General features: G+C 33.6%; 1 protein-coding gene across 2 annotated transcripts in view; it reads right to left on the reverse strand.

The window, feature by feature from the left end:
- KLHL1 (kelch like family member 1) overlaps positions 1 to 25512 on the reverse strand; it is a 340901-nt gene that overhangs the window by 117472 nt on the left and 197917 nt on the right. For both annotated transcript variants that reach the window (XM_054586413.1, XM_054586412.1), the window contains one exon: positions 23400 to 23612. In XM_054586413.1, coding sequence (XP_054442388.1) covers positions 23400 to 23612 — 213 coding nt within the window. The remainder of the gene's footprint in view (positions 1 to 23399; positions 23613 to 25512) is intronic.

The following is a 25512-nucleotide window of genomic DNA, read 5'->3' on the forward strand; positions in this document are numbered from 1 at the left end:
CTCCTTCCTTCTACTTACCATGGGCTTTGTTTGTTGTTATTTTTCTAGTTCTTTTAGGTGTAGGATTACATTGTTCACTTGAGATTTTTTTGTACTTTCTGGTAGGCACGTAATGGTATCAGCTTCTCTCAGGACTGCTTTCACTGTGCCCCATAGATGCTGAGTTGTCATATGTTCATTTTCATTTGTTTTCAAGTAATTTTTTATTTTTTCCTTGATCTCATGGTTAACTCATTCATCGTTTAATAAAGTGCCCTTGAATGTTTTTGAGGGTTTTTTTACTGCAGTTGATTTCTAGTTTTATGCCATTGTGATCCAAGAATATGGTTGATATGATTTCTATCTTCTTGAATTTGTTAAGATGTTTTTTGTGTCCTAACACGTGGTCTCTATTTGGGAATATTTCATGTGAACTTAAGAAAAATGCGTATTTGCTGCTTTTGAATGAAATGTTCTGTAAATATCATTCAAATCCATCTGATCTAATCTCTTATTTAAGGTCACTGTTTTTTTTGTTGATTTTTCATCTGGAAGACCGACCCAGTGATGACAGCAGGATGTTAAAATCCCCTGTTACTGACTGTATTGGTGCTGAACTCCCCCTTAAAGTCCATCAAGAGTTTCTTTAAACATGTAGGTGTTCCTATATTGGGTACACATAGGTTTATAAAGGCTATATTCTCTTATTGGATTGATACTTTTAATATTATTCAGTGACCTTCTTTGTTTTTTTGTCATAGCTCAGACAAGAGATGTCTAATTTTCCCACTTATTGGATATAGTACTGAAAGTGCTAGCCCTAGTGATCAGTCAATAAGAAGAAATAAATGGCATCCAAATAGGAAAGAAGGAAGCGAAACTATCATTATTCACAGACAACATGATACTGTACACAGATACCCTAAAGACTCCATCAAAAAACAACTAGATCTAATAAGTGAATTTGGTAAAGCATCAAGATGCCAGATTAATATTAAGAAATCAGTGACATTCTTATAGACTAATAATGAACTATCAGAAAAATAAACTAAGAAAATCTCATTTAATATTTCAAAACATAATAAAAAACCTAAGAATAAATTTTACCAAAGAGATAGAAGACCTATACTCAGAAAATTATTGGACATTGAAGAAAGGTTTTGAGGAAGACACAAATAAATGGAAGCATATACCATGTTCTTTCACTCAAAGAATTAACATCACTAAAATGTCCATACTACCCAAACCTATTTATAGATTCAACACAGTCTCCATTAAAGTATTCAATACCAATGGCATATTCCTCAGATATAGAGCAAATATTCCAAAAATGTATATGGAACCAAAAAAAGCTCCTGAATAGCCTCAGCAATCTTGAGAAAGAATAAAGTTGGAGGTATTACAATAACTGATATCAAACTATATTACAAGGCCCCTGTAAACAAAACATCCTGACACTAGCATAAGAACAGGCATATATATCAATGGAACAGAACACAGAGCTTAGAGAAATAAATCTGTGCCTTTATGGTCAATTAATATTTGACAAAGAGGCAAAGGCAATGGAGTAAAGACAGTCTCTTCAATAAATGGACAGGCACACGCAAAAGAATGTGACTAGAAAAAACACCAGCTTATATCATACGCAAGAATTAACTCAAAATGGATAAAAGAGTTAAATGTAAGTCACAAAACCATAAAAATTCTAGAACAAAACACAGGCAGTAAAATCTCACACATCTCTTTTAGCAATATTTTTGCTGACATGTCTCCTAGGGCAAGGGAAACAAAGAAAAAAACAAACAGGACTACATCAAACTAAAAAGCTTCTGCATAGCAAATAAAACCACCAAATCACAAGGGAACCCACTGTTTTTTACTGAGATATCTCCTAGGGCAAGGGAAATAAAGGAAAAAAAATAAATAGGACTATCTCAAACAAAAAGCTTCTGCATAGAAAATAAAATAATCAACCAAATTAAAAGGTAACCCACTCTATGGGAGAACATAGTCAGCAATAATATCTGATAAGAGGCTAATCTTTAAAATATATAAAGAACTTATACAACTCAATACCAAGAAGGCAAACAATCCAATTTAAAAAATGGGCAAAGGACTGAAATATACACTTCTCCAAAGAGGACATACAGATGACAAATAAACATAAAAAGAAATGCTCAATCTCACTAATTATCAGAGAGATGCAAATTAAAACCACAAAATATCATCTCACACCTTCTATAATGGCTATCATCAATAAGTTAACAAACAACAAGTATTGGAAAGGATGTAGAGAAAAGGGAACCCTCATGCACTGCTGGTGGGAATGCAGATTGGTGTAGCCACTGTGGAAAATAGTATGGAGTACCCTCAATATATTAAAAATAGAACTGCCTTTTGACCTAGCAATCCTATACCTGGGAATATATCCTAAGACTCCTGAAACACCAGTTTGAAAGAATATATGTACCCCTGCATGTACAGCAGGCTTAATTTACTATAGCTAAGATCTGGAAACTGTCCAAGTGCCCATTAATAGGTGAGTGGATAAAAAAGCAGTGGGATCTCACACAGTGATATATAATGCAGCCATGGAAGTATAAAGAAGTATAAAGAAGGAACTCTTACCTTTTGCGACAACATGGATGGACATAGAGAGAATTATGTTAACTAAAATAAGCCAGTCAGAGAAAGACAAATACCATTTATATGTGGAATCTAATGAACAAAATAAACTGATGACTGCAATAGAAGCAGAAGCATGATACATGGAGCAGGCTGAGAGCTGCTAAAGAGGAGGGGAGAGGGAGACTTGATAAAAGAAGATGAAGGGTTTAACCAAATAAAGACTATTCATAACCCAACAGTGTGGTGATGGCAGGGCTGGGTGAAGGTGGGCAACGCAGTGGGAAATGGGGACATGTTTAATAGTGTCAACAACAAAAATAAAGTTAAAAAATAAAGTAATGCACTTTATTAATAGAGGGGAAAAATTGAGGTGGACAGAAGGAATATGATATTCACATATAAATTACATAATATATATATATGGGTATCCACAGTTACAGTGTTTTTCAAAAAAGGAAAGCAAATATAAAAAAGAGAGAACCACATATAAAATTTTGAACTTGGGATTTCAAGGTTCCATTTTACCAAAGTGCTCAGAGCAACGTTAGGTGGTAGACTATGTACTTTAATGACTACAATTGAGATATATAAGAAATGTTTCAAGACTCTCATTCAATAATAGATTTTCATCAATAACTTTTTTAAAGTCATTTTTTTGACAATTCTATTGGCATGTAAAATTAATCTTGTAGTCATTAAATGTCTTGTATGACCAGCAGATTATCACTACTCGGTAACGTAAATACAGGCAATATAAACTCAATACAAAGTGAGTTTTTAATACTAAGCGTTATGGACAAAATGGTGTCCTCTCCAAATTCATATGTTAAACTCTGATCCTCAATGGGACTGCTTTTGGAGAGAAGGCCTTTAAAGAGATATCTAAGGTTAAATGAAGTGATAAGGTTAAAAGAAGTTATGTGACCTCTGTCTTTATGCTGAGGTAAGAAAAGAAGAAAAGGAAGATACATCAGAACATGCAGGCGCTCTCTGTCTTGCTTTCTCACTGCCAGAAAGGCCATGTGAGGACACAGCACAGCAAGAAGGCCACTTTCTGCAAGCCAGGGTAGAGCTCTAAACAGGAACTACATTTTCTGGTATGTTGATCTTGGACTTGGAGCCTCTAGAGCCCTGAGAATATAAATTCCAGCGACTCAGTGTGCAGCGTTTTGTTTTAGCAGCCCAAGCCAGCTGATAATACTTGGTTTACAATAATCTAAGCATATGATTGCCGTATTTTCACTCAGTTCTCTCCATGCATGTTTGTTGTCAGCGATTTTTAAAGATTACTTCTAGCCCACAATTTAATTGCTAAAATACCTTTATTCTCATGAAATTTCTTAAAGACCTGCTATCGGGTTTTAGTATTGTTTTTTATTAATTGCTCTTAATGAGTTGTATTACCATATTTTCATACTGTAATTACTCTTGTGTTTTTTTTTCCTTTCTCTCAGATATTCCAACCAATATGCAGAAACACTGAAAAAATGGGGCACTTAGTAATTAAACTTTAACTAGGAAAAAATGAAACTTTGGAAAAAATCCTACCCAAGCCCAGCCTAGGAAGCAAATAAAAGAAAAAGAAACTGTAAATATGAAGAATATTGCGTGCCAAGGAACTAAGAAAAAAGAAGGTACTGAAGAGAAAGAAGATAGATATAATAAAATGTTAAGTATACTAAAAGTATATTTTGTCATTTTTATTTCTCATTTTTCCCAGCTGGGAGAATTTGCCTTCTAATGAATTCCGAACTCAAAGTTACATAAGGAACAGCCCTAAGAGTTGATGAATTTTGCAGTTTTCATCTTCTTAAAAAAATAACTACCACAATTTTTAAGATGTATATTTGAAGTTATTAAATTTATTACCTTTTTCATTCCTAAATATAATAGTATTTATTACTGTGTAAGTACTGGGTGAATGAACTTACCCGATGTTCTTTGTTTCAGCTGTTGTTTTGACAATGCCAAAAAACACACACACATATTCAGTTGCTCTTGCAACACTGGAACTGCCTTTCCATGCCAGGTCCTTGCAGGACATTGGTATTTGAATATTTTGCACTTACCTAAACTTAATAGTCAATAAAGATACTTTCTTCCTAATATTTGAAAGATTTCTTTGGGCTGGTACTCTCTGATTATTTGAGCTAAGAACTTTTTCTTAAAAATTTTCTTACGTTTTCCACAGGGTAAACAATAACCTGTTAGTTATTGATGATGTGCTGGAAAGCTCAGCCTGCCTATCACATGTGTTATATGTAAGTAAAAGTATTTGCAATGAACAATACTATTATTTATATTTGGATTTGTCTCAGTCAAGGGACAGAGTTGTGAAACATTTAAGAAATATCATTGTTAGTCAATGTTATCTTGGAAAAAATATTTTCCTAAAACAATAGCACTGCATTTTATAGCAATTTTTTTTTTATTCTGGGGACTTTTATCCACACAAAGAAAACACGGGACCTTGTTGACTGTGTGCCAACGCTCATGGTCACAGCAAGGAGAAAATGGCTTCACTTATATTCCATGAAGAATGATACAGCCTGATATTCTCTGCTGTTAAAGTACTCATCTGTCAAGTATACTAAACCAAAATGTTAAATTAATGTCATTGTTAGACTAATATAAATATTAGACATATATTTGTATATACATTGATTTATATATATATTTGTACATAAATGTATATACATATTTTTATGCATATGTTTAAAAAAATCAAAACTTTGAAATCCTTGCAAAATATACCAAAATCATTTAATTCAAAACCACAAAATTTTAACTGCTTTCAGCATTCATGACTGTGAGTTAAAGTCACACTCATTTTTTGTTTTTCCCAAGATATTATCATAGCTTAACACAAAAACTTAAGTGAATTTCTCAAATATATTTACTGGTTTGAGAACAATCCATACCCAAAAATAAAAGACTAATTAATAAATCTTGGAGTGATCTGTTTAGAATTTAGGTATAAAATTATTGATAAACAACTGTTTTCAAAAATCGCTTACATTGAAAAAGATAGTCAGTTATTAGACGCCCAATGTGTGCCAGATGTTGGAGATAAGATCCTTAGGAACTTAGGATATATCAGGCTGAGTAGACACATACCTCTAAATAAATAAATACTACAGTTTTAATAATGGAGCGTGAAAAAGGTGCTATGGGAACACTGAGAATGAGCAGCCACCTCTGAAAATGGGTACAAGTGGTCAAGTGATTGTGCCTCTTTAGAAAGTGAAGCTTGCGTGGAGTTTTTAATGGATAATCAGGTAATCATGTGTGTGCATCTCTGAGTATGAGGTTTATAATATGAAGTTCAGATATGTGCTTAACAAGGAAAAGTTTTTTAAAAGACTATGTTACATTCCACAAGTAGGCTAATAACTGTGAAAGAAGGCTGAAAAAAAGAACAATGTATGTAATGCTAAGAATATGGTATGGCATCTATGTTTATGATGTGTTCATTCCAAAGCCATTGAACATTATAACTAAATTTGTGTTTTAAAAATTTCACCCTGGATGAATCGTGAATAATGGATACAGATGGGGAAAGATTTCAGTGGAATTATTCAAGTATCATGGAGTCCACTGTAAAAAATGTAGTGCTTAATGTAAAGGTGATTTAAAACTTTTAAAAGTAAACATGCGATCATGATAAAACAGTATTCTACTTTCCTAAAAAATTGACCAGTCAAATAAAGTGGACATTTATCATTTAAATAGATCTTTGCATTTCAGGCATAATTTATTTGTCTGCCCAATTTTATATGTATATTAGCATATTCAGAGAATAGTACAATATCCTGAATGTATAAACATGAAATGAAATCTAGTTGGATAAAATTTCATCTTTTATTTGTGTAATAGATGAGTAGTATTAGTGACTACTCACTAAAGTCATATTTTAGGTACTCATAGTGACTAAGCATTAATAACTTTCTAAATTCTTATCATATATTTGCCATTTTTTTTATTTTTAGCCTCCTTTTAACAAGATTACAGTACTTATGCTGAATTGTAGCAAATTGAGAAGTTGTTTAATGGTTTGGAAAACCCCCACAGATGACTGAATTGAGAATAACACACTCATTATTATTTATGACTCTATTTCCAGATTTTCATAGGTCAGCTTATTGAATTCACTGAATATGCTACTTTTCCAGTTCAGCAAAGCCAATTTTGCAGGCTACTTTGTGGTAGATATTCTCATAGAAATGGAAGAAAGCCAATTTCTTTAAATATAAACACACCTAGAATGCCTTTAATTTAGGATAATTTACTCTAAATGAAAATCCCGTGTTTAAAATATTTACCATTAGGAACTCCAAAACTTAAAAATAGAACTACCCAGAACATGAGTCCCTAGTGTATTCTGTAGATCATTCTTTCCATGAGATTTTAATAACAATTGCTTAAAATAAGGGTTTTTCAGAAAATCCAAGGTTTTCACAAATTACATTGAGTTTCTTTATCAGGAGATTTGAGAGAATTTAGTGTGACAATCTGCACTGTGAAATTTCAAAAGGGGGATATAGCAAATGAGTTTATAAACTTATTTTTACATGAAACAATTTCGTGATAAATATCTATTAATAATATCTGTCCAGGGACATAATGTTGGGAAATATTACTCCAGAGAAAATTTTAAAATTATATTTCAGAGACCAAATGTAGATGTTATAAAGAGGCTTAATAATATAGACCACAAGATATTTTAATAATTTATAATTTTAGTATCAACATTTATCACTTTATCTAGTGAGGAATATGGGATATATTGGCTTTAAAGATCATATAATTAATCCTTATACATATTTTTAATATATACTTAATCTGCCCAAGTAATGAATAAAATATAACTCTAGGCTACCTGAATTTTTTAAAAAAGTGTAAATCATGAAATTGTGAGGGATTTGCATTTTGCAGAAATACCCCAATAAGAATGTATAACTTTAGGAACATCATTGTAATAAAACCCAGGTGGAAATAAAAAACAACTTAAAGTCTCCTGAAGATAGTCTGCTAAATAATTTTTATATGAAATAATATTTTAAATATTTTGATTTAGTAACATATGTTTTTGAGGAGGAGCAGAGTTTGCCACTCCAAAATATGCCTCTTTAAGGTACTATATTAGGCTTGTTATTTTTAAGAAACCAAGGACTCAGGCTAAAACTTTGATCTTCCTCCTAACTGCCTAAAAGGAATTTAGGTAAAGTACCTTCTCCAGGAAGGGAGATATCACAGGTAACTATAGTTTAATATGAAGTAGTGTGAGATATACAGAGAGGAACTTAGAAAAGCTTCTTTGCTCCAAGTCCTCTCCTGTCTCATTGTTTAAGGTGGCCCAGCAAACATTTACTCACTCAATGTTATCTTTTCTGTCTCCCTGTGAATTGCCTTTCTACTCTTTACATACCAAACCACAACCCACCCCCTCCTTTCTTCTTAGCTCAAGATGCTATATAAGCTTTAACTGCTCTGTCATTCCTGGATCTCATATTCTTATGGAACTCCTATGTGTACATACACATTAAATTTATTTTTCTCCTATTAACCTGTCTCACATTAACTTGATTATTAGTCCAGCCAGAAGAACTTAGAAAGGTAGGAGAAAAATATATTTTCCCAGTCCAATATTTTAAATTTATTGGTCATAAATTCCATAGAACAATACATGGTAATTTCAAAATAAACAATGAAAATATTATGTTTTAACTTATCCTCTCCCATTTTTTACCTGTCACTGACTAACTTTCACCCACTCTAAATCTTGTTTTTTTAAAGTTAGTTATTAAAGCCTCTTGTCACACTATGAAAATGAGAAAACATATATATAGCCATGTCCTTTAAAATACATGAGAAAAAAATTCAGTGATAGAATATCATTTATATAATATTTATTTTAAGGCATTTTTCAATCATTTCACATATTTATTTTTGAATATTCTTTAAAAGAAAAATATTTTGCTTTAAAATTAATAATTAAATTTGATTCTTAAAAAATTTATTCAACAAATTATCATTCCATGCCCACAAAATGATTTTTTGGTGAAAAAATAAGTCCTTAGAAGAATTCTTGGAATATTTTAAAGCATCAGAATAGTAGTTTTAGATAATAGTTTTACAGTTTATAGTCAAAGGAACAATAATAAATATACTAATAGGTTTTTGATAATTTAAATTTGAATGCATTTTGATCGAATAAGTCATGATACCCTAAAAATCCTAGAGGAAAACATAGGCAGTAAAACTTCAGATCTCGTGTAGCAATATGTTTGCTGATATATCTCGTAGAGCAAGGGAAATAAGGGAAACAAACAAATGGGTCTACATCAAAAAGTTTCTGCACAACTAAAGAAACCATCATCAAAATAAAAGAGAACCAACTATATGGAAGAACATATTTGCCAGTGATACATCAGATAAGGGTTTAATCTCCAAAATATATGAAGAACTATTATGACTCAGCATCAGGAAGACAAACAACTCAGTTAGAAATGGGCAAAGGACCTGAATAGATAGTTCTCCGAGGAAGACATACAGATGGTCCATAAACATATAAAAAAGTGTTCAACGTCACTAGTCAACAGAAAAATGCAAATTAAAACCACAATGAGAAATCACCTCACACCCTCCAGAAAGGCCATCATTAACAAATCAAACAAGTGCTGGTGAGGATGCAGAGAAAAGGGAACCCTATTGCACCATTGATGGGAATGCAGGCTGGTACAGCCACTGAGGAAAAGAGTGTGAAATTTCCTCAAAAAATTAAAAATTGAACTGCTTTTTACCCCAATGATCCCACTGCTGGGAATATAATCAAAGAATCCCAAATTACCAATTCCAAAGAATTTACACACCTTCATGTTCATAGCAGTACTATTTACAATAGCCAAGATTTGCAAACAGCCTAAGTGTCCATCAGTAGGTGAGAAGGTTAAGACTGTGGTGGTGTCTACAGAATGGAATGCTTTTTTTCCCCCCTAAATCTCTGGCTTTGTAATGTTTCAATGCCCCTGAACATCACTCTTAGTATTTCTATTTACCTATACTCACTTCTTTGGTAATACAATCTCATATCATGTTTTTAAATTATAACTAATGCCAAAATCTTCCTATTTATATCTCTTGACCATATCTCTCCAACTCCTGATGATGCATTTAGTGCCTACTCAGTATCTCTACTTAGCGCCCTCATAGAAATCTTGAAGTCAGTGCTCCACGTCATCCTTCCTCAGTGGGCTCAAGCCAAAATACGTGGACTCTCTCTGATTCCTCTCTTCCTCTGAACCTCTCATCTAGCCATCTCTACTTTAAAATATAAGTAGAAGACAAACATCTCTCATCATCCTCATTTCTATTGCCTCATTACCCTCATCTGACCTCTCAAAAAATCTCTCACCTCTGTGTTTCTGTCACCTACTAACTGACTTCCACTTTCTACTCTTGTTTCCCCTCAGGATACTCTCAACATGGCAACTAGAGAGTGTGTTTAATTGTTTATATTAGATCAGACTCTCCTATGTCCAAAATGCTTCAATGGCTTCCATTAAACTTCAAGGAAATACCAAAGTTCTTACACTGGTTTACTGGACATTTAATGATTTGCATCCTCACTTTCTCTGAATTCTAACAAGTCACCATTTGGATCAGTCTGCTACAGGCACACAGGCCAATTTATCGACCCTCAAGGAATAGGCAAAAATATTTTATGAAAACAACAATGTGAGCAATGGATGCAGGAACCTGTGTATTTTATCTACATAACCCCAAAATCACTTATCAAAATAAAAGAATAATTTTATAACTTGACCAGTATAAATTTCCTCGGCTTAGGCTTTAGCTTTGAGATTTATCCAAATCTTAACAGTATCCTTAAGTCTAAAGATCCTGTTTTAGGTTTCACTTACTAAAATATAAAAGTGGCTTCGAGGATTAATTTAAATTTCAATAAATCTTATATACAAATCAATGGAAAAGGTTGAATGATATAAACAGCTTTTGGTTTATTACAAATGTTTTACAATTTTTCTTAATAATCTTACAAATTATTGTATACTATTTTAATTTTATAATTATTATATAAAATAGACATGAATAAAATATACAAATTTTAAATATTTAATTGAGAAAAATAATTGTTCTTGCACTGTGTGACCTCTTGTTAAATGCTATGTATATTATTTAATATGAACAAAAATGCTTATGAACAACTTTAATATTTAAATTGTTTTCTTTTCTTTATGAAATGGACTTTGTTTTCTGATTTATTATGCTAACAATGCAAATGAAACAATTTTCTTGCATCCAGCTTATTTTTAAATACACCACTGACAGGTATTAGAACAACTTTGTTAAATTTATGTTTTATGAATATGTCTACTGGAACAAAAAGATGAGAAATTATATCCTATTCAAGTTTGCCTTCCCATTATCCATTTGATGAAAGATTTTTTGTGAAGTCTGAATCATGCTCTGATCACTTTTATTATTTTTTTCTTTTTTTTAATTAATTAATTTATTTTTTCAAATACATTTGTCTCTGCCTTCCCCCCACCACTTTCCCTTGCCTTGCCCCCTCCCTCCCTTCTTCCCTCCCTCCCTCAACTCTTCCCCTTTGGTTTTGTCCATGAGTCCTTGCTATATGTTCCTTGACTTGCCCCTTCCCTTCCTTTTCCCCTGCCCCCCGCTTCCCTCTTGTCTCTGTTGGTTTCTTTTCCTTTCAGTGTTGCTGGTCTTATTTTCCTTGCATCTTTGTATTGTTGGTTAGGTTCCGCTTATAGGTGAGATCATATGGTATTTGTCTTTCGCCCCCTGGCTTATTTCGCTTAGCATAATGTTCTCTAGTCACTTTTTATAACAGTGTTCTTAGTGCTCACTGTTGGCTGCACAGTAACACACCAGTGTAGAAATTGCTCTTTCAATCAAGAAAAATCAGGTATCAACAAATAGTTAGGATAAATAAAACTAAAATTCCTAAGACATAGCATAAACTTTTCATCTGTTGATTTAGCAAATACTTATTGAGTAGCCACTATGCCAGGAACTTTGTGGGAAAGACCTTCAAGTCTGGTTTTTTGAAATGTATAGTTTGTCAGGAAAGAGATAAACACAAACTACAACCAAGCAAGAAAATAGTAGGTAAAAATGCTAAGAACAAGACTCATTTTAAGGTGAGACATATTTAATAAGGTAAATATGGTCCGGCTAGGATGGGGGTGAGCACCCTCTAGTAGTGGAGAAGGGGAAAAGGGGAGTAGTGGTGCAGTTCTACCCAGAAGGTAAGAGTATGTTATCACGGGCATCGTTTAGAATTGCCAAGGTATAGTATAAAGAAGAGCAGGCTGACTTTGGGTTCTATTATTGTCTTTAATTATCTACAGACTGCACCTCCCTCTTCATTGCTTGCTCCTGAGAAAATTGTTCCTATCATCCCCACCATCTTTTCTTGGCAGGCCTCTCTTTCTAATCCCCAGAATCAGCTGGTGCCAATGTACAATGGAAAAAAATAGAACTAAATTGCTCAAGAAACAGAAAACAATATCAGTGAGACTGTAGAATCTTGAGAGCTGGGAGAAAATGAGATCATAGGAGTAGTCATGGGACAGTTGAGTTAGGGCCTTGTCGGACAGAGATAGTAGGATTTTATCCTAAGTGCATGCATCTTAAGTTCAAGTAAATTGATTCCTGATGCTTGCTAAATGGAAGTTATGCCTGTGGTTAAGCATAAAAGTTAAAATAATAGCTATTTCAGTCCTGCAAGTAAAAAATGACGGCGGGGGTTTGTTTTAGGGTGTGGCCATAGAGATGGTAAATATAAGGATTCAAGATATGGTGTGGAGTACAGTCAAAAGGGCGCCCAAGAAAGTGTATATGAAAAGCAATGCAAAGTGGAGAATTAAAAATGATTCTAGAAGAGAGGCCCAAGGAACTATATGGTTGGTAATGAAATTTACTCATATGGAAAAAAAGACTTGGGACTTCAAATCTTCCATTTTAGACATGTAAAGTTATAAATAACTATTGAACATCCACTTGGAGATGCCATGTAGCTGATCGGGTATTTAAATCCATCTTTTAAGAAAAGTTTGGGGCTAGAGATATAAATTCAGAATTTATAATCAGCTCCTACACTATTTAAATGCACAAAATAAATGCTGCTCTCTATACAGAAAAAAATGATGTCCTGGGCTGGGCATTTTGACACCTGAGAGAGGAGATAATTAGCAATGACAATTGAGGAACGGTTGGCCAGATCAGTTATGTCAAATGCTGCTGAGAAGCCAAGTAAGATGAAAACAAGGGAGATCAGGAAAAATGACAGCACAGAGGATTTGGCTGGCTTTTTCTTAGTTCAAAGGACTGACTATAGTTGGTTGAAGAGAGAATGATGAATAAGCAGATTTAATAACTATAAACAATAACTATGTATTTTGCTGGAAAAGGAACCAGACAATTGGAGCAGTTGGTACAAAGGAATACCGTGAGTATTACTTTGTTTTGATATGCTGAAACAACACATCTTTGTAAGGTGATTAGAATAATCCACTCTGAAGTAAAATTGATCATTTAAATATGGAAAGGGTCATTGAAGAAGAGAAATTTCACTGTCAAGACAGATGTGATACAAACCACAAGGAGTGGGATTATTCAGCCCCTGACAAAGGCAGACATTTGTTATTTCACAGCCAAAAATAAAGGCTTTCCGCCCTGGCTGCCTTGGCTCGGTGCCTTGGGCATAGGCACCCAAAACCAAAGGTTAATCTTTTGGATTTTCATCAGGGCACATGCCTGGATTGCAGGCTTTTTCCACTCTCCTTCTCTTTCTCCTTTCCTTTCTTGCTCTCTAAAATAAATAAATAAATTTTTAAAAATACATAAAAATATAAAGGTTCAGATTAGGTTCCAACTGCTCCTCTCCTTTACTCGACCACAGAAGGTAATGTGTGTTTATATGCATTTATACCTGTGCATATATTTTACATTGATGCCCTGTTGACTAAAAAGTTGTTTAAATAAAAAGCTCATGATTTTTTTAAAATGTTGTAACTTGAACTATGAACATTATAGTGGGTTAACAGTCATGAATCTAGATAGTACTTAAAATTTTTTGAAAGATTTTTGAAGCATATATTGTCTCTAAATTTATGTTTTAGAGTCAGTGTTTAAAGATTTAGAGTAAAATTATTCCACAATTAAAAAAAAAAAAACAACCCTCATACAGATTAGTTTTGTAGAAAAAACATCTCTTGATGATGGCCTGATGTTATCATTAATTAATCGGACAGCAAGCAAATCAGAGAGAAGACAGACAAAAACAAAATGAAAAAGTAACAAAGACTGGAAATGGATTGTGTTAATGTTTGATTAATTCTTCCCTTAGTCATTTGTTAGAGTTAATAATTTTTATTTTATAAGCTAAGATACATAATATACTAAACAGTGAATGTTTATGCTGACAAACTTCCAAAAATGTTAGATCTATCAAGTACAAACAAATTACTCAGGAATATAATCTTCCTTGCATATCTTACACTGTGATTTATGAATTTTTATATTGATTTCTTCTTTGTCATTTTGTTTTTCATTAAGGTTTTTTTTTTTTGTTTTTTTTTTAGTTGGGACTATTATTTTACAGACAACAAGGTTTTTTATGTCAGGGATATGTGATTAATTGTCACATTTCTAGTGAAGTAAAAGATTGAAGACCTCTCCTTTTTCATGCTGCTATTAGTACCATAATGAATCTTTTTGCCTTGGCTGGTGTGTCTCAGTGGATTGAGTGCCAGCCTGAGAACAAAAAGGGTCGTCATTTGGATTTCCGTTCTAGGGCACATGCCTGGGTTGCAGGCCTGGTCCCCAGTAGGGGGCGCACAGAGGTAACCACACATTCATGTTTCTCTCCCTCTCTTTCTCTCTCCCTTCTCCTTTCTAGAAATAAATAAAATCTTTTAAAATTTTTTTAAAAAACAATCTTTTGGAATAAATTTATTACAATGTTACATAAAAATCTTCTAAAATATAAGTAGCATGCATTTCCTTAAGTTAAACTCATTTCATTAATTGTATTATTAGATTAAAACACATTCTTCTAAACTTATGCACTATTTTATTATCGACTGTAAGCTTTCTTTTTATTTCATACTTTACTACAGAAAATAAATGTTTATACACAAATACACACTATTATATATTTCTTTAATGAGAAAAAAGTCACATTGGTTAATAAAATTATATAGGTTTCAGGCATACAGTTCTATAATACATCATCTGTATATCATGTTGTGTGTTCATCACGCAAAGTTAAGTCTCCTTCCATCATCATTTGTCACCCCTTTATCCTCTTCTACCTCAGACTACTCCTCTTTCCCTCTGATAATTACCATACTGTGGTCTGTGCCTATGAGGGATATTTTTCCTTAATCTTTCCCCTTTTTCACCTAGCCCCACATATATATTTCTCTTACGGGTCAGTAGGCACACTTGTTAGAAAGTTGTGACAAACCTTCCTTCTTATTGTCTCACAAGAGATCATCAATACTGGTTCCAAGGCATGAAGCAAAATTAATCTGTGCATCTCCAACCTTTTAAATAGTCTCTGTGATAAAATTGAATTTTACCAAGTATCTTTGACTTGATTATATATACATTAGAATTGTGTTTCCTTGATTTTTAAAGCAGCAATCTTGAATTTTCTAATCATTAGAAAAGTACACACCAAAATTGATATTTATGTGTACTTTTAAAATACATAACAAATAAACCAATGAATAAATATGTACCTATTACCAGTTATATGTACCTATGAAAGCCCTTAAAACCACTGGAAACAATACTTACAAAATGTTAAATAAAGCATGTTGTTTAGTGCATAGCAACATGTTCTTTTGTTGTATCTTTGAAAGAGGAAATAGAGACAAAGGAGAAAATCAAATTGAGTAGCCCCCTTGTAATATATATATTTATAGGCATACCTTATTTTATTGCACTTCACGTTTTAGAGTTTCATGGAAATTGTATTTTTTACAAATTGAAGTTTTGGGGTGACCGTGGGTCAAACAAGTTTATTGGCATTTTTACAACAGCATTTACTTACTTTATGTCTCTGTGCCACATTTTGGTAATTCTCACAATATTTCTAACTTTTTCATTGTTATTACATTTCTAATGGTGATTTATAATCAGTGGTCTTTCCTGTTAGTTACTACTATAATTGTTTTAGGGTGCCAGAAACTGTGCCCATATAAGATGGCAAATCTAGTCAATAAATGGGTATTCTGACTGTTCTACCAATTGGCCATTTCTCCATCTCTCTAGCTCTCCCCAGACTTTCTCATTCCCAGAGAAACAGCAATAGTGAAATTATATCAGTTAATAACCCCACAATGGCCTCTACGTGTTCAATTAAAAGGAAGAGCCATATGTCTGTTACTTTAAATCAAAAGCTAAAAATGATTAAGTTTAGTCAGAAAGGCATGTCAAAAGCTGAGACTGGCTGAAAACTAGGCTTCTTGCACCAGACAGGCAAATTTTGTATGCAAAGGAAGAGTTCTTGAAAGAAATTAAAAGTGCTACTGCAGTGAACACACAAGTGATAAGAAAGAAAAGAAACTTTACTGATGACTTAAAGAAAGTTCTAGTGATCTGGACAGAATTCAAACCAGCTACAACATTTCCTTAAATGAAAGTGTAACCCAGAACAAGACCCTAACTTTCTTTCATTCTATAAAGGCTGTGAGAGGTGAGGAGGCTGCAGAAGACATTTGAAGTGAGCTGAGGTGGGTTCCTAAGGTTGAAGAAAAGAAGCCACCTCCATGCCCTGAAAGCACAAGGTGAAGCAGCAAGTGCTAATACAGACTCTGCAGTTATCCAGAAGATCTGGCTAGAGTAATTAGTGAAGGTGGCTAAACTAATAACAGATTTTCAATGTAGATAAAATAGCTTCATATTGGAAGAAGCTGCCATCTAGGACGTTCATAGTTAGAGAGAATGCTATGAATACTTGGCTTCAAAGCTTCAAAGGACAGTTCGACTCTCTTGTTAGGGCTAATGCAGCTGTTAACTTTAAAGTGAAGCCAGTGCTTGTTTGCCCTTCTGATAATCTCAGGGCCCTTAAAAATAATGTTAATCTACTTTGTTGATGCTCTATGAATGTACAACAAAGCCTGGATGATAGCACATCTGTTTACAACATAGTTTACTGAATATTTTAAACCACAGAAAAAATATTTTACTCAGAAAAAAGATGGATGCTTTTCAAAATATTACTGCTCATTGACAATACACCTGGTCACCCAAGAGCACTGATGGAGATAGATGTACAAGATTAAATATGGAACTCCCTTTTGACCCATCAATACCACATCTGGAAATATATCTTAAGAGTCCAGAAACATGACTTCAAAGGAATATAGATACACTATGTTCATAGTGGCATTAATTACAATAGCTAAGATTTTGAAACAGCCCAAGTGTCCATCAATAGATGAGTGGATAAAAAAAGCTGTGATATATTTATACAATGAAGTACTATGTGACTGTAAAAAAAAGAGGGAAATGTTATCTTTTGTGAGAACATGGTTGGACCAGGAGATTATTATGTTAAGAGAAATAAGCCAGTTAGAGAAACACAAATACCATATGATCACACTTACATGTGGACTCTAACAAACAAACTGATAAATGAAGTAGAAACAGAAGCATGGACACATGGAACAGACTCCCAGCTGTCAGAGGGGAGAGGGGAAGAGGGGAGGAAGAAGGTGAAGGGGTCAGCCAAAGAACATATATGCATAACCCATAGATACAGGTAACAGTGTGGTGACGGCCAGAGGGAAGGGAGAGTGGAGAGTGGGTGGGGACTGGTAAATGGGAGGAAAATGGGGACAAATGTAAGTGTTGACAATAAAAATAAAGAAAAAAATAAAATAAAATGGAGGGAAACTATGAGCATTGTTTATCAAATAACATTACAAAATTAACATGCTATTTTATGATCATATGGTGTACCTTAAAAACTAATATGATACATATTCTGCATTACTGTGTCAGCCATTGCCTTAAGTGCCCTTCTGCATTATCTTCTGTAATTTTCACAATAAATGTATTTTCACACACGCGCGCACACACACACACACACACACACACAAATTAATGCTAATTTTAGGCTTTTTACTACAACATCTATTCTGCAGCCCCTGGATCAGGAATGATTTTTCTTTCAATATTTTATTTATTTATTTTTAGGGAGAGGGGAAGGGAGGGAGAAAGAGAGGGAGAGAAACATCAATGTGTGGTTGCTTCTCCAGGGCCCCCTACCGGGGGCCGGGCCCACACCCCAGGCGTGTGCCCTCACTGGGAATTGAATCAGCCATGCTTTGTTTTGCAGGCCGGTACTCAGTCCACTGAGTCACACCAGCCAGGGCTAGGAATGATTTTCATTTTCAAGGTTTAATTTAAAAATATACTTGTAAAGCTATAGCTGCCATAGAGAGTGATTCCTTTGGTGGATCTAGGCAAAGTAAGTCAAAAACCTTCTGGAAAGGATGGGTTCACCAATCTGTCAATAGATGCTATTAAGAATACATGTGATTCAGAAGAGAGGTAAAAATATTAGCATTAGCAGGAGTTTATATGTAGTTGATTCCAACCCTCATGGATGACTTTGAAGAGTTCAAGAATTCAGTGGAGAAGCTAATCATATTCATGGTAAAAATGTCAAAAGAAATAGAAGTGGAGCATGAAGATTTGACTTAGTTGCTGCAATCTCATGATGAAACTTTCATGAATAAGGAGTATCTTCTTATGGCTGAGCAAAGAGAGTAGCAGTTTCTTGAGATCGAATCTATTCCTGGTGAAGATGCTATGAATATTGTTGAAAGGGCAACGAAGAATTTTGAGTATTACATAACATAGTTGATAAATCAGTAGCAGCAAGATTTGACAGAATAGACGTCAATTTTGAAAAACATTCTACTGTGGGTAAAATTTTATTAAACAACATCACATGCTACAGAAAAGTCATTCATGAAAGGAAGAGTAAAGAAATGCAACCAACTTCATTCTCTTATTTTAAGAAATTACCACAGCCAACCCAGTCTTCAATAACCAGCATACTGATCAGTCAGCAGCCATCAACACTGAAGCAGGACCCCTCACCAGCAAAATGGTTACAACTTGCTAAAGGCTGAGATGATGGTTAGCAATGTTTAGCAAAAGTGTATTCTGTAGGGCAGGTTAAATGTAACATTTCTTATGCACTGGAGAACCAAAGATTTAGCATGTCTTACTTTATTATGATATTCACTTTATTGCAGTGGTCTGAAACCAAACCCACCATGTCTTTGAGATATGACTATGTATAATCACTCATTCTCTAACATGAAATTTCTATATTTTCTTCAGTTCTGTTGAAGTATTTGAACACCTGGGTATATAAGAAAAAATGGAAACTATTTGCAAAGTTGTATTCCTAATTTAAAAAGATAATAGAACTCTTTCACCATTTCATAGATTGCACATCTCAATATCATATCTCAATTATGTATTTTTTTCACTTCGTCATTTCCTCTGTTTTTTTTCCACAGCATAATTCAATCAATTGAATTCACTTCAGTATTGGCTATTATAACAGAGATAAAATAGACATAGTTGCTTCTAAGTCTTTTAATATCTTTTCTTCTTTTCTGAAGCTCATTTTGCCTATCCCTGTTAACTAAAACCTGCATTCTGTACCAAAATTTACATCTTCATTATATTTTCTATACAAAATTACCATAATTTATACTTCATAATAACATATGTTAATTTGTAAGTAATAAGAAATATCAGAATAAACTTTCTCTTGTGAACTTCAAAAATAACTAAACATAGATAACACAAAATGGGCCTAATAATAATAGACATGAAAGTTCATATTGTGAGAAATGATTGAACTTAAATCTGCTAAAGTCAAACTGATCAGTTTCTTCATGAGATGAGATTATTAGTGTAATCTAAATTTATTCTGTGTCTCTAGTCAATCTTTTAACATGTTTTCTTTGTTTTTGAAGTTTATGTATTTATTTTTAATTTTTTAAGCTGCAGAAATTTTTCCATGCATTTACTCAATAGAAACATAGAAACTCATAGCTGTAAATGCATTTACAAGTTATTTAGTTCAACTTTATCCTGAAAGTATGTATTTCTCTCCCTCCCTCCCTCCCTACCTCCTTTCTGTCTTTCTCATCTTAAACATCTCTAAATCTTTTTTTCCCTATTCTTGCCTTGGTCAGTTATTACGTTTTGTTTAACAATATTATAAGCTATTCATACTGACCTTCCAAATAGTGTTCTCTTATTCACCTGAAACTTATCTTTACCTCTATAGAAATTATGTTACGAAATCAAAAGCCAGATTCATTTCTCACCTCAGTCCAAATACTACATACTTTTGAAAATAAATCCTCACCTCACTAGAAAAATACATTCTCTAACTTCTTTAAATAGTGTTAGTATTTTAAAATACAATATTGTGTTTTGTTATAAAAATTAAATATTATATAATGATATATTATAATATATAATTACATTTGTAATTACATACATACAGTATATACCCACAAATCACTCAAAGATTTTAAAAGACCTATACATTAACCTTTATAAGACTAAAAGAAAAAAAACCCCTATTTAATGGCTCCAGGATCAAGGCAAAAGTGTTCCCTGATTACCATAATGGCTTTTCTTGAAGACTTTAAAATGCTTAGAAGCTTTAAAAGTTGTGTAAAAGGTTGGAACATCCCCAATTTTACTAAATCCTTTTTAAATCTGGCTGGACATTGTCATAAAACTTACTTTCCCTGAAGGAACAAAAACCACATTGAATATTAGATACAGGGTAGGGACAAAATTAGATCGACAGTGGTTCATATGGAAAATAATGCAATAATTAATAAATAATAATGAAAGAATAAACCTTGTGTTTCATGTACTCATAACTTTAAACTCACTCTTGCCCCACCCTATATAAATAGAGTAAAATCTAGCTCTACAAACTGATAGAAAGAGGGCTATCATACTGATTCTCCATTAGCTCATTTGTAAATGGTAATAATAATCTTCAGTCCAGAAGGATATTGTAGAAATTAAATGAGATAAAATATATGCTGTGTATATTTTGTAACTAATAAAAGAAATAAGTGTATATTAGTTTCTATTCCTCTGCTCTTCTTTCTTTTCCAGCTTTTTATGGGAACTTTCAAAATTGCTCCATTCAGGATATTTTTATGATCCCCCAGTTTAGAGAGCAAACAGGTAAGCAGCATAAATTCACAGAAGAAATATCTCTGTGTATGTTCATATCTGGCTAGCCCAGATTTGCAGAAAAACTGCATTTTCCACTAGCTCCAAAACCTTTGAAAAACCTCTTTGAACCTGTTTTTTCCTTCTTGCAACATAATTAATAATCCCTACTTTGCCACTGTACTTTTAAGGTTAGACATATTGTACAGAAAATACTTACAATGACATGCAATTCATTAATATTACTTATAGGTGCAATAAATCCACCTATAACCAAAGATATTTTATGAAAGAAAATGTGTTTTACTCTTTCCTCCTGTACATTTGTTGTTTGAAAGTATATATTAAGCTATATTTGTAATAAGCCCAATTTGAGAGATGAAGAATGAACAATAGATATATGCCATGTTTATGTTTATTGGAAGTTGCGTAAGAGTCAACTTAAAAGCTTTTTACTAATTACACCGAAACAAAGTAATTTTTTTCCTAAAGATAATAAATATATTTTACTAAGCAAGAGAAAGCAGCTGAACCACTAAGAATGTAAACTCCGTGTGTGTTGTGTAGCCTTAGGAACAAATAACCAGTAAGATGGTCATGATGTTCTGATGTAATAGTTTCACTGAGATTGACAAGTAGGAGAAGCCCTTATTTTTTATGACAAAAGAGTGGGGCAAGAAGGTATGAAGGAAAGGCATTCCACAAAAATATGGAGTCCTTGTTATATTCTTGACTTCCTCTTGTATGTGTCTTACTATTGAAGGAGATTTTGAACACCAGTTTAACTCCTACTTTCCCACATTTTGACAAACAGAGTCCAACTTTCACAGTATCTATCATTGGATAGTGGCTATCTACCTATTATTGGCTGATAGTCATCACTGATCATTTTTGTCCTGAGAGAGAATCCCCAAGCTTTCAGTATATCTGGCATCAAAACCTAAAGTGGAAGGTACAGAAAAATTCAATGTTCAGCTTAGCAATATATTCTTTGTTCAGTTGCTTAAATGCATGTTTCTCTTCCCTTTGTAAGATAAGCTCATATATTTTGTTTAGGTAGGCCTCCCAGAAATTCTTTCTCTCTGCTTTTACTCCTTTATTCATTTCAGGAGCCAAAGGAAATACAATTATTACTCTGATTATAAAGTTTCATTTGTTTTCCCAATAATTATATAGTGGTGTTTTTTTTAAACTTTCCATATTTCCAATAATATGACTATATTTTTCACTTCTTCACTTGTTATGAATATGTCATAATTGCTTGTCATACTTTCCTGATGTCCTGCCTTTTATTCTTAGTAATATACGGGTTAGTAGAAGTGTTGATGGTGGTTTAGGTCAAAATGAAGGACCAGGTGGATGTTATCAGCCCCCCACACCCTCTGTATGTAATGTATACACACAATTTTATCTATAGTTTCAGAGGTAAGAGCCACTTAGAATCTTATTTTTAGATAGCCTGAGAAGCAAGAGCTCCCAGATTAACAGTGTTGTGCATAGATAATTTTGTAACATTACAAGTTAGTTTATAGACATGAGGCTCAGAATCAGGGAAAAATAGCTACTCTTCTAAAAGCAAAGTGGATTGGTGGTCTTATCAGTTCACTTGTGTCCTAGATCAATAAAACGAGGTGGTTGTTTCCCTTGGTGTCTGGATTCTCCTTTGCCCCAGTTTGAAGATGCCATAATTCTAATTGCTTAAATGCTGTTCCTTCATAACTCTGTACCATTCAGGAATATGTCTTGTCTATCTATTTATCTGAGGTTTAAAATCTCATGCATTGAGCCTTAAAAAATGCCATAAGGATGTATTTACATCGGAGAATGATTATATCATTGGACTATAGAATAGATAGGTGGATAGATAGATTGATTGATAAAGATAGATCAATCTTTAAAAAAACAAAGCAGGAATTAATAAACACAATGTCTCAAAATCTTCTAGATACTGTATTGAGATGAGGTACTTTATATATATTATGTAATTTGGGCCTCACAAAGCTTTCATGTGGTAGTATAATTTTATTTTATACATGAAGAAATTAAACATCAGAGAAGTTAAGGAATATTCTTATGTCATATAAACAGGAATGGATCAGTGGCAGAAATAGGATTCAAACCCATCACCCATCATTTTTCCACCATCAAATTTACCTTTAAAAGGGTATATGATTAAAACAAAAAATAAAAATGTGAATAAGTAATAATAAATGGTTTGTGATGTTTTCCATAAATGAACAAATGTTAAAAATGGTAAAGCAGAGTCATGAGACTTAGTTTGGAAAATAGCTGGGCCTTATGCCGTCAAGTGTGTTTGTATGTATGCGTGTGCGTGCATTCACGTAAGCCATATGTAGGTACTCATTGAACATTACTATTTTCCTAAATGCCTTATCAGTATAATTTTTTTATTTTTAAAGTTATTTTATTTAAACTTCAGATTATTTTAAAACATTTTGTTCAGTACCTTGTAGCTATTAAAACAGCATCACAATTACCTGTGGTGGAAGCAGTGGCAGTCTTATAAAGGCAAGAAGCATGCTCAAGTCATTGCATCTCCTCTGCATGTCATACTTGACCCACATCATTAACGCGTGGAAGATGGTTTCTTCATCGGGAACATTTACGTCATCGCTGGCCAAGAGTTTATGGAGCTCCTCGGCAGGAAGCAGTAAAAACTCTTGATTCCTCATAACTTCCATGATGTTTTCCTGCAGGGAGAAAACATCTTGGCATAAATTTGGTTTCACTTTGCCTAGCTAGCAAAGCATTTCAGAAAGCAATGAGAAAAGTAGTCAATAACCTTTGTTCTCATTATAACATAATCCTGGAGACTTAATCCTTCAGAAACTAGAGGCTGTTAAGATGAAAGCATTGTAATTGTAATTGAAGGGTAAATGTAACCAGGACAGCACAGATCTTGTAATAACTGGGGGATTATAATGTTGAGCTTTGTTATGCAGGCAGAATGTACTAAGTGATTAAATGTTTAAGTTTCAAGTGGAAGCTATGTAAGATACGGTGCATAAAAAAGAGTAGCTTTTCAAATTTCTTAAAGCTTGACTATATATACATGAATCAGAAAGTGAAAATAAAATTACAGAGAGAAGTGACACAAAATATTTACATTGCTGTATGTTTAGAAGGGAAAAAACAGGATAGTCCATAGAAGTCATAGAAGTCAAGAAGTCCCACCCTTTTATGTCTTTTATACTTCCATCCTTTCATGACAATTTCTCTGGTTTAATTCAGATTCCATTAATTTTCTTCCAGATTGTTGCCATAACCTTCTAATTTCTGTGCTTGATTCTGTCCTTAGTTTTTAATTGTATCCTCCAAAATAATGCTAAAATAATATTTTTAAAACGTAAATTATGTCATTCTTCTAAAGTTTTTGTGTAGTTTGGTTTCATTTGGTCTCCCCTTGTCTTCGGTTCAGATCTCTTGGTCAAACTCACTGGCTGCTATAGACGGCACCTGTTCCTAATTCTAACACCTCATTTCTTCCCTTATGGGCATTCCAGCCACAAAACTCCTCTTCTTTCTCATTGCTATGCTGCTTGACATGCCCTTCCTCACTCATTCTATTGCTTAAAACCACTTTATCCACCTTGTTTTCTTGCTTCTTTCATTTTCTAAGTCTCCATTCAAAAGCTACCTGATACCTATGGGCTCCTCGACTCTCTGTCCACTCCCCTTTGGTCTGGCTACCCTGCCCACGTTGTTCAGGAGCTGAGCATGGTACTTGTATCTCTGAGGTAGCGGTTACCCAGCTGCAGCCACATCTTGGGTGCACTTGGGGGACTTAGCATAGACTTTAATCTCCAGGAGGCAAAAACCCTGCAAAGTGGTAGGTGAACAGTACATGCTTATTGAATAGATGTATTTATGATTTTTGTAGAGAAAAATAAAATTTTGGAAATAGTTCAGAAGAGTGCAGTGTTTTTCAAACACATTAAAAAGAACTACTTGTCAAAAAGATGTCTTACATTTTAGCAGAGAGCCCTTTGTGGCTGAGATATGTTTGGAGAAAACCAAGATCTGACTGGTCTCCTTTTTTGCATCTCTCCCACCCCCAACATGTCTCCTGTGATGCCTGTAAGGAAGATATAACTAAGGATTGTTAGTTTTTAAGCCACCTTTGTGGTAGAAATGTCAATAGGATGCTTATTTTGGATTAAAGCCTGAACTAGAGTGGGATTAAATCTCTTCCAAAAAAGGCATTGTGCCTATGCTAAAACAGTAGAAGATTCAGCAAGTGCTCATTAACCAACAGGCCAGAGCAATTCAAACCTAGTTTCTGAAGAGACGCCTGACCCTTGCCAAGAGCGCATCCCTGGAATTGAATCCAGGCCTTGATGTGCCTTCAGCTTTCACAAGACAATGTCAATGTATAATTTTCTTCAGGTCATCTATCATGTGTATTTACATTTTATTGACATCACAGAATAACTGATTCCTGGGAATTGTTTTGTCTCCGGTGCTTCCTCCGTTACTAATACAGTGTTGTATAAATCATAGATGCCTGATACCTATTCGCTGAATGAATCAATTACGTTTAATGCCACCAAATTTCTCTAAAGAGCTAGAGTGAGTTAAAGATGTTTTTAT

The sequence above is a fragment of the Pteronotus mesoamericanus genome, unplaced genomic scaffold (assembly GCF_021234165.1).
Source record: "Pteronotus mesoamericanus isolate MK-2021 breed Mesoamerican mustached bat unplaced genomic scaffold, CSHL_Meso_final contig_94, whole genome shotgun sequence".
Classification (NCBI taxonomy): domain Eukaryota; kingdom Metazoa; phylum Chordata; class Mammalia; order Chiroptera; family Mormoopidae; genus Pteronotus; species Pteronotus mesoamericanus.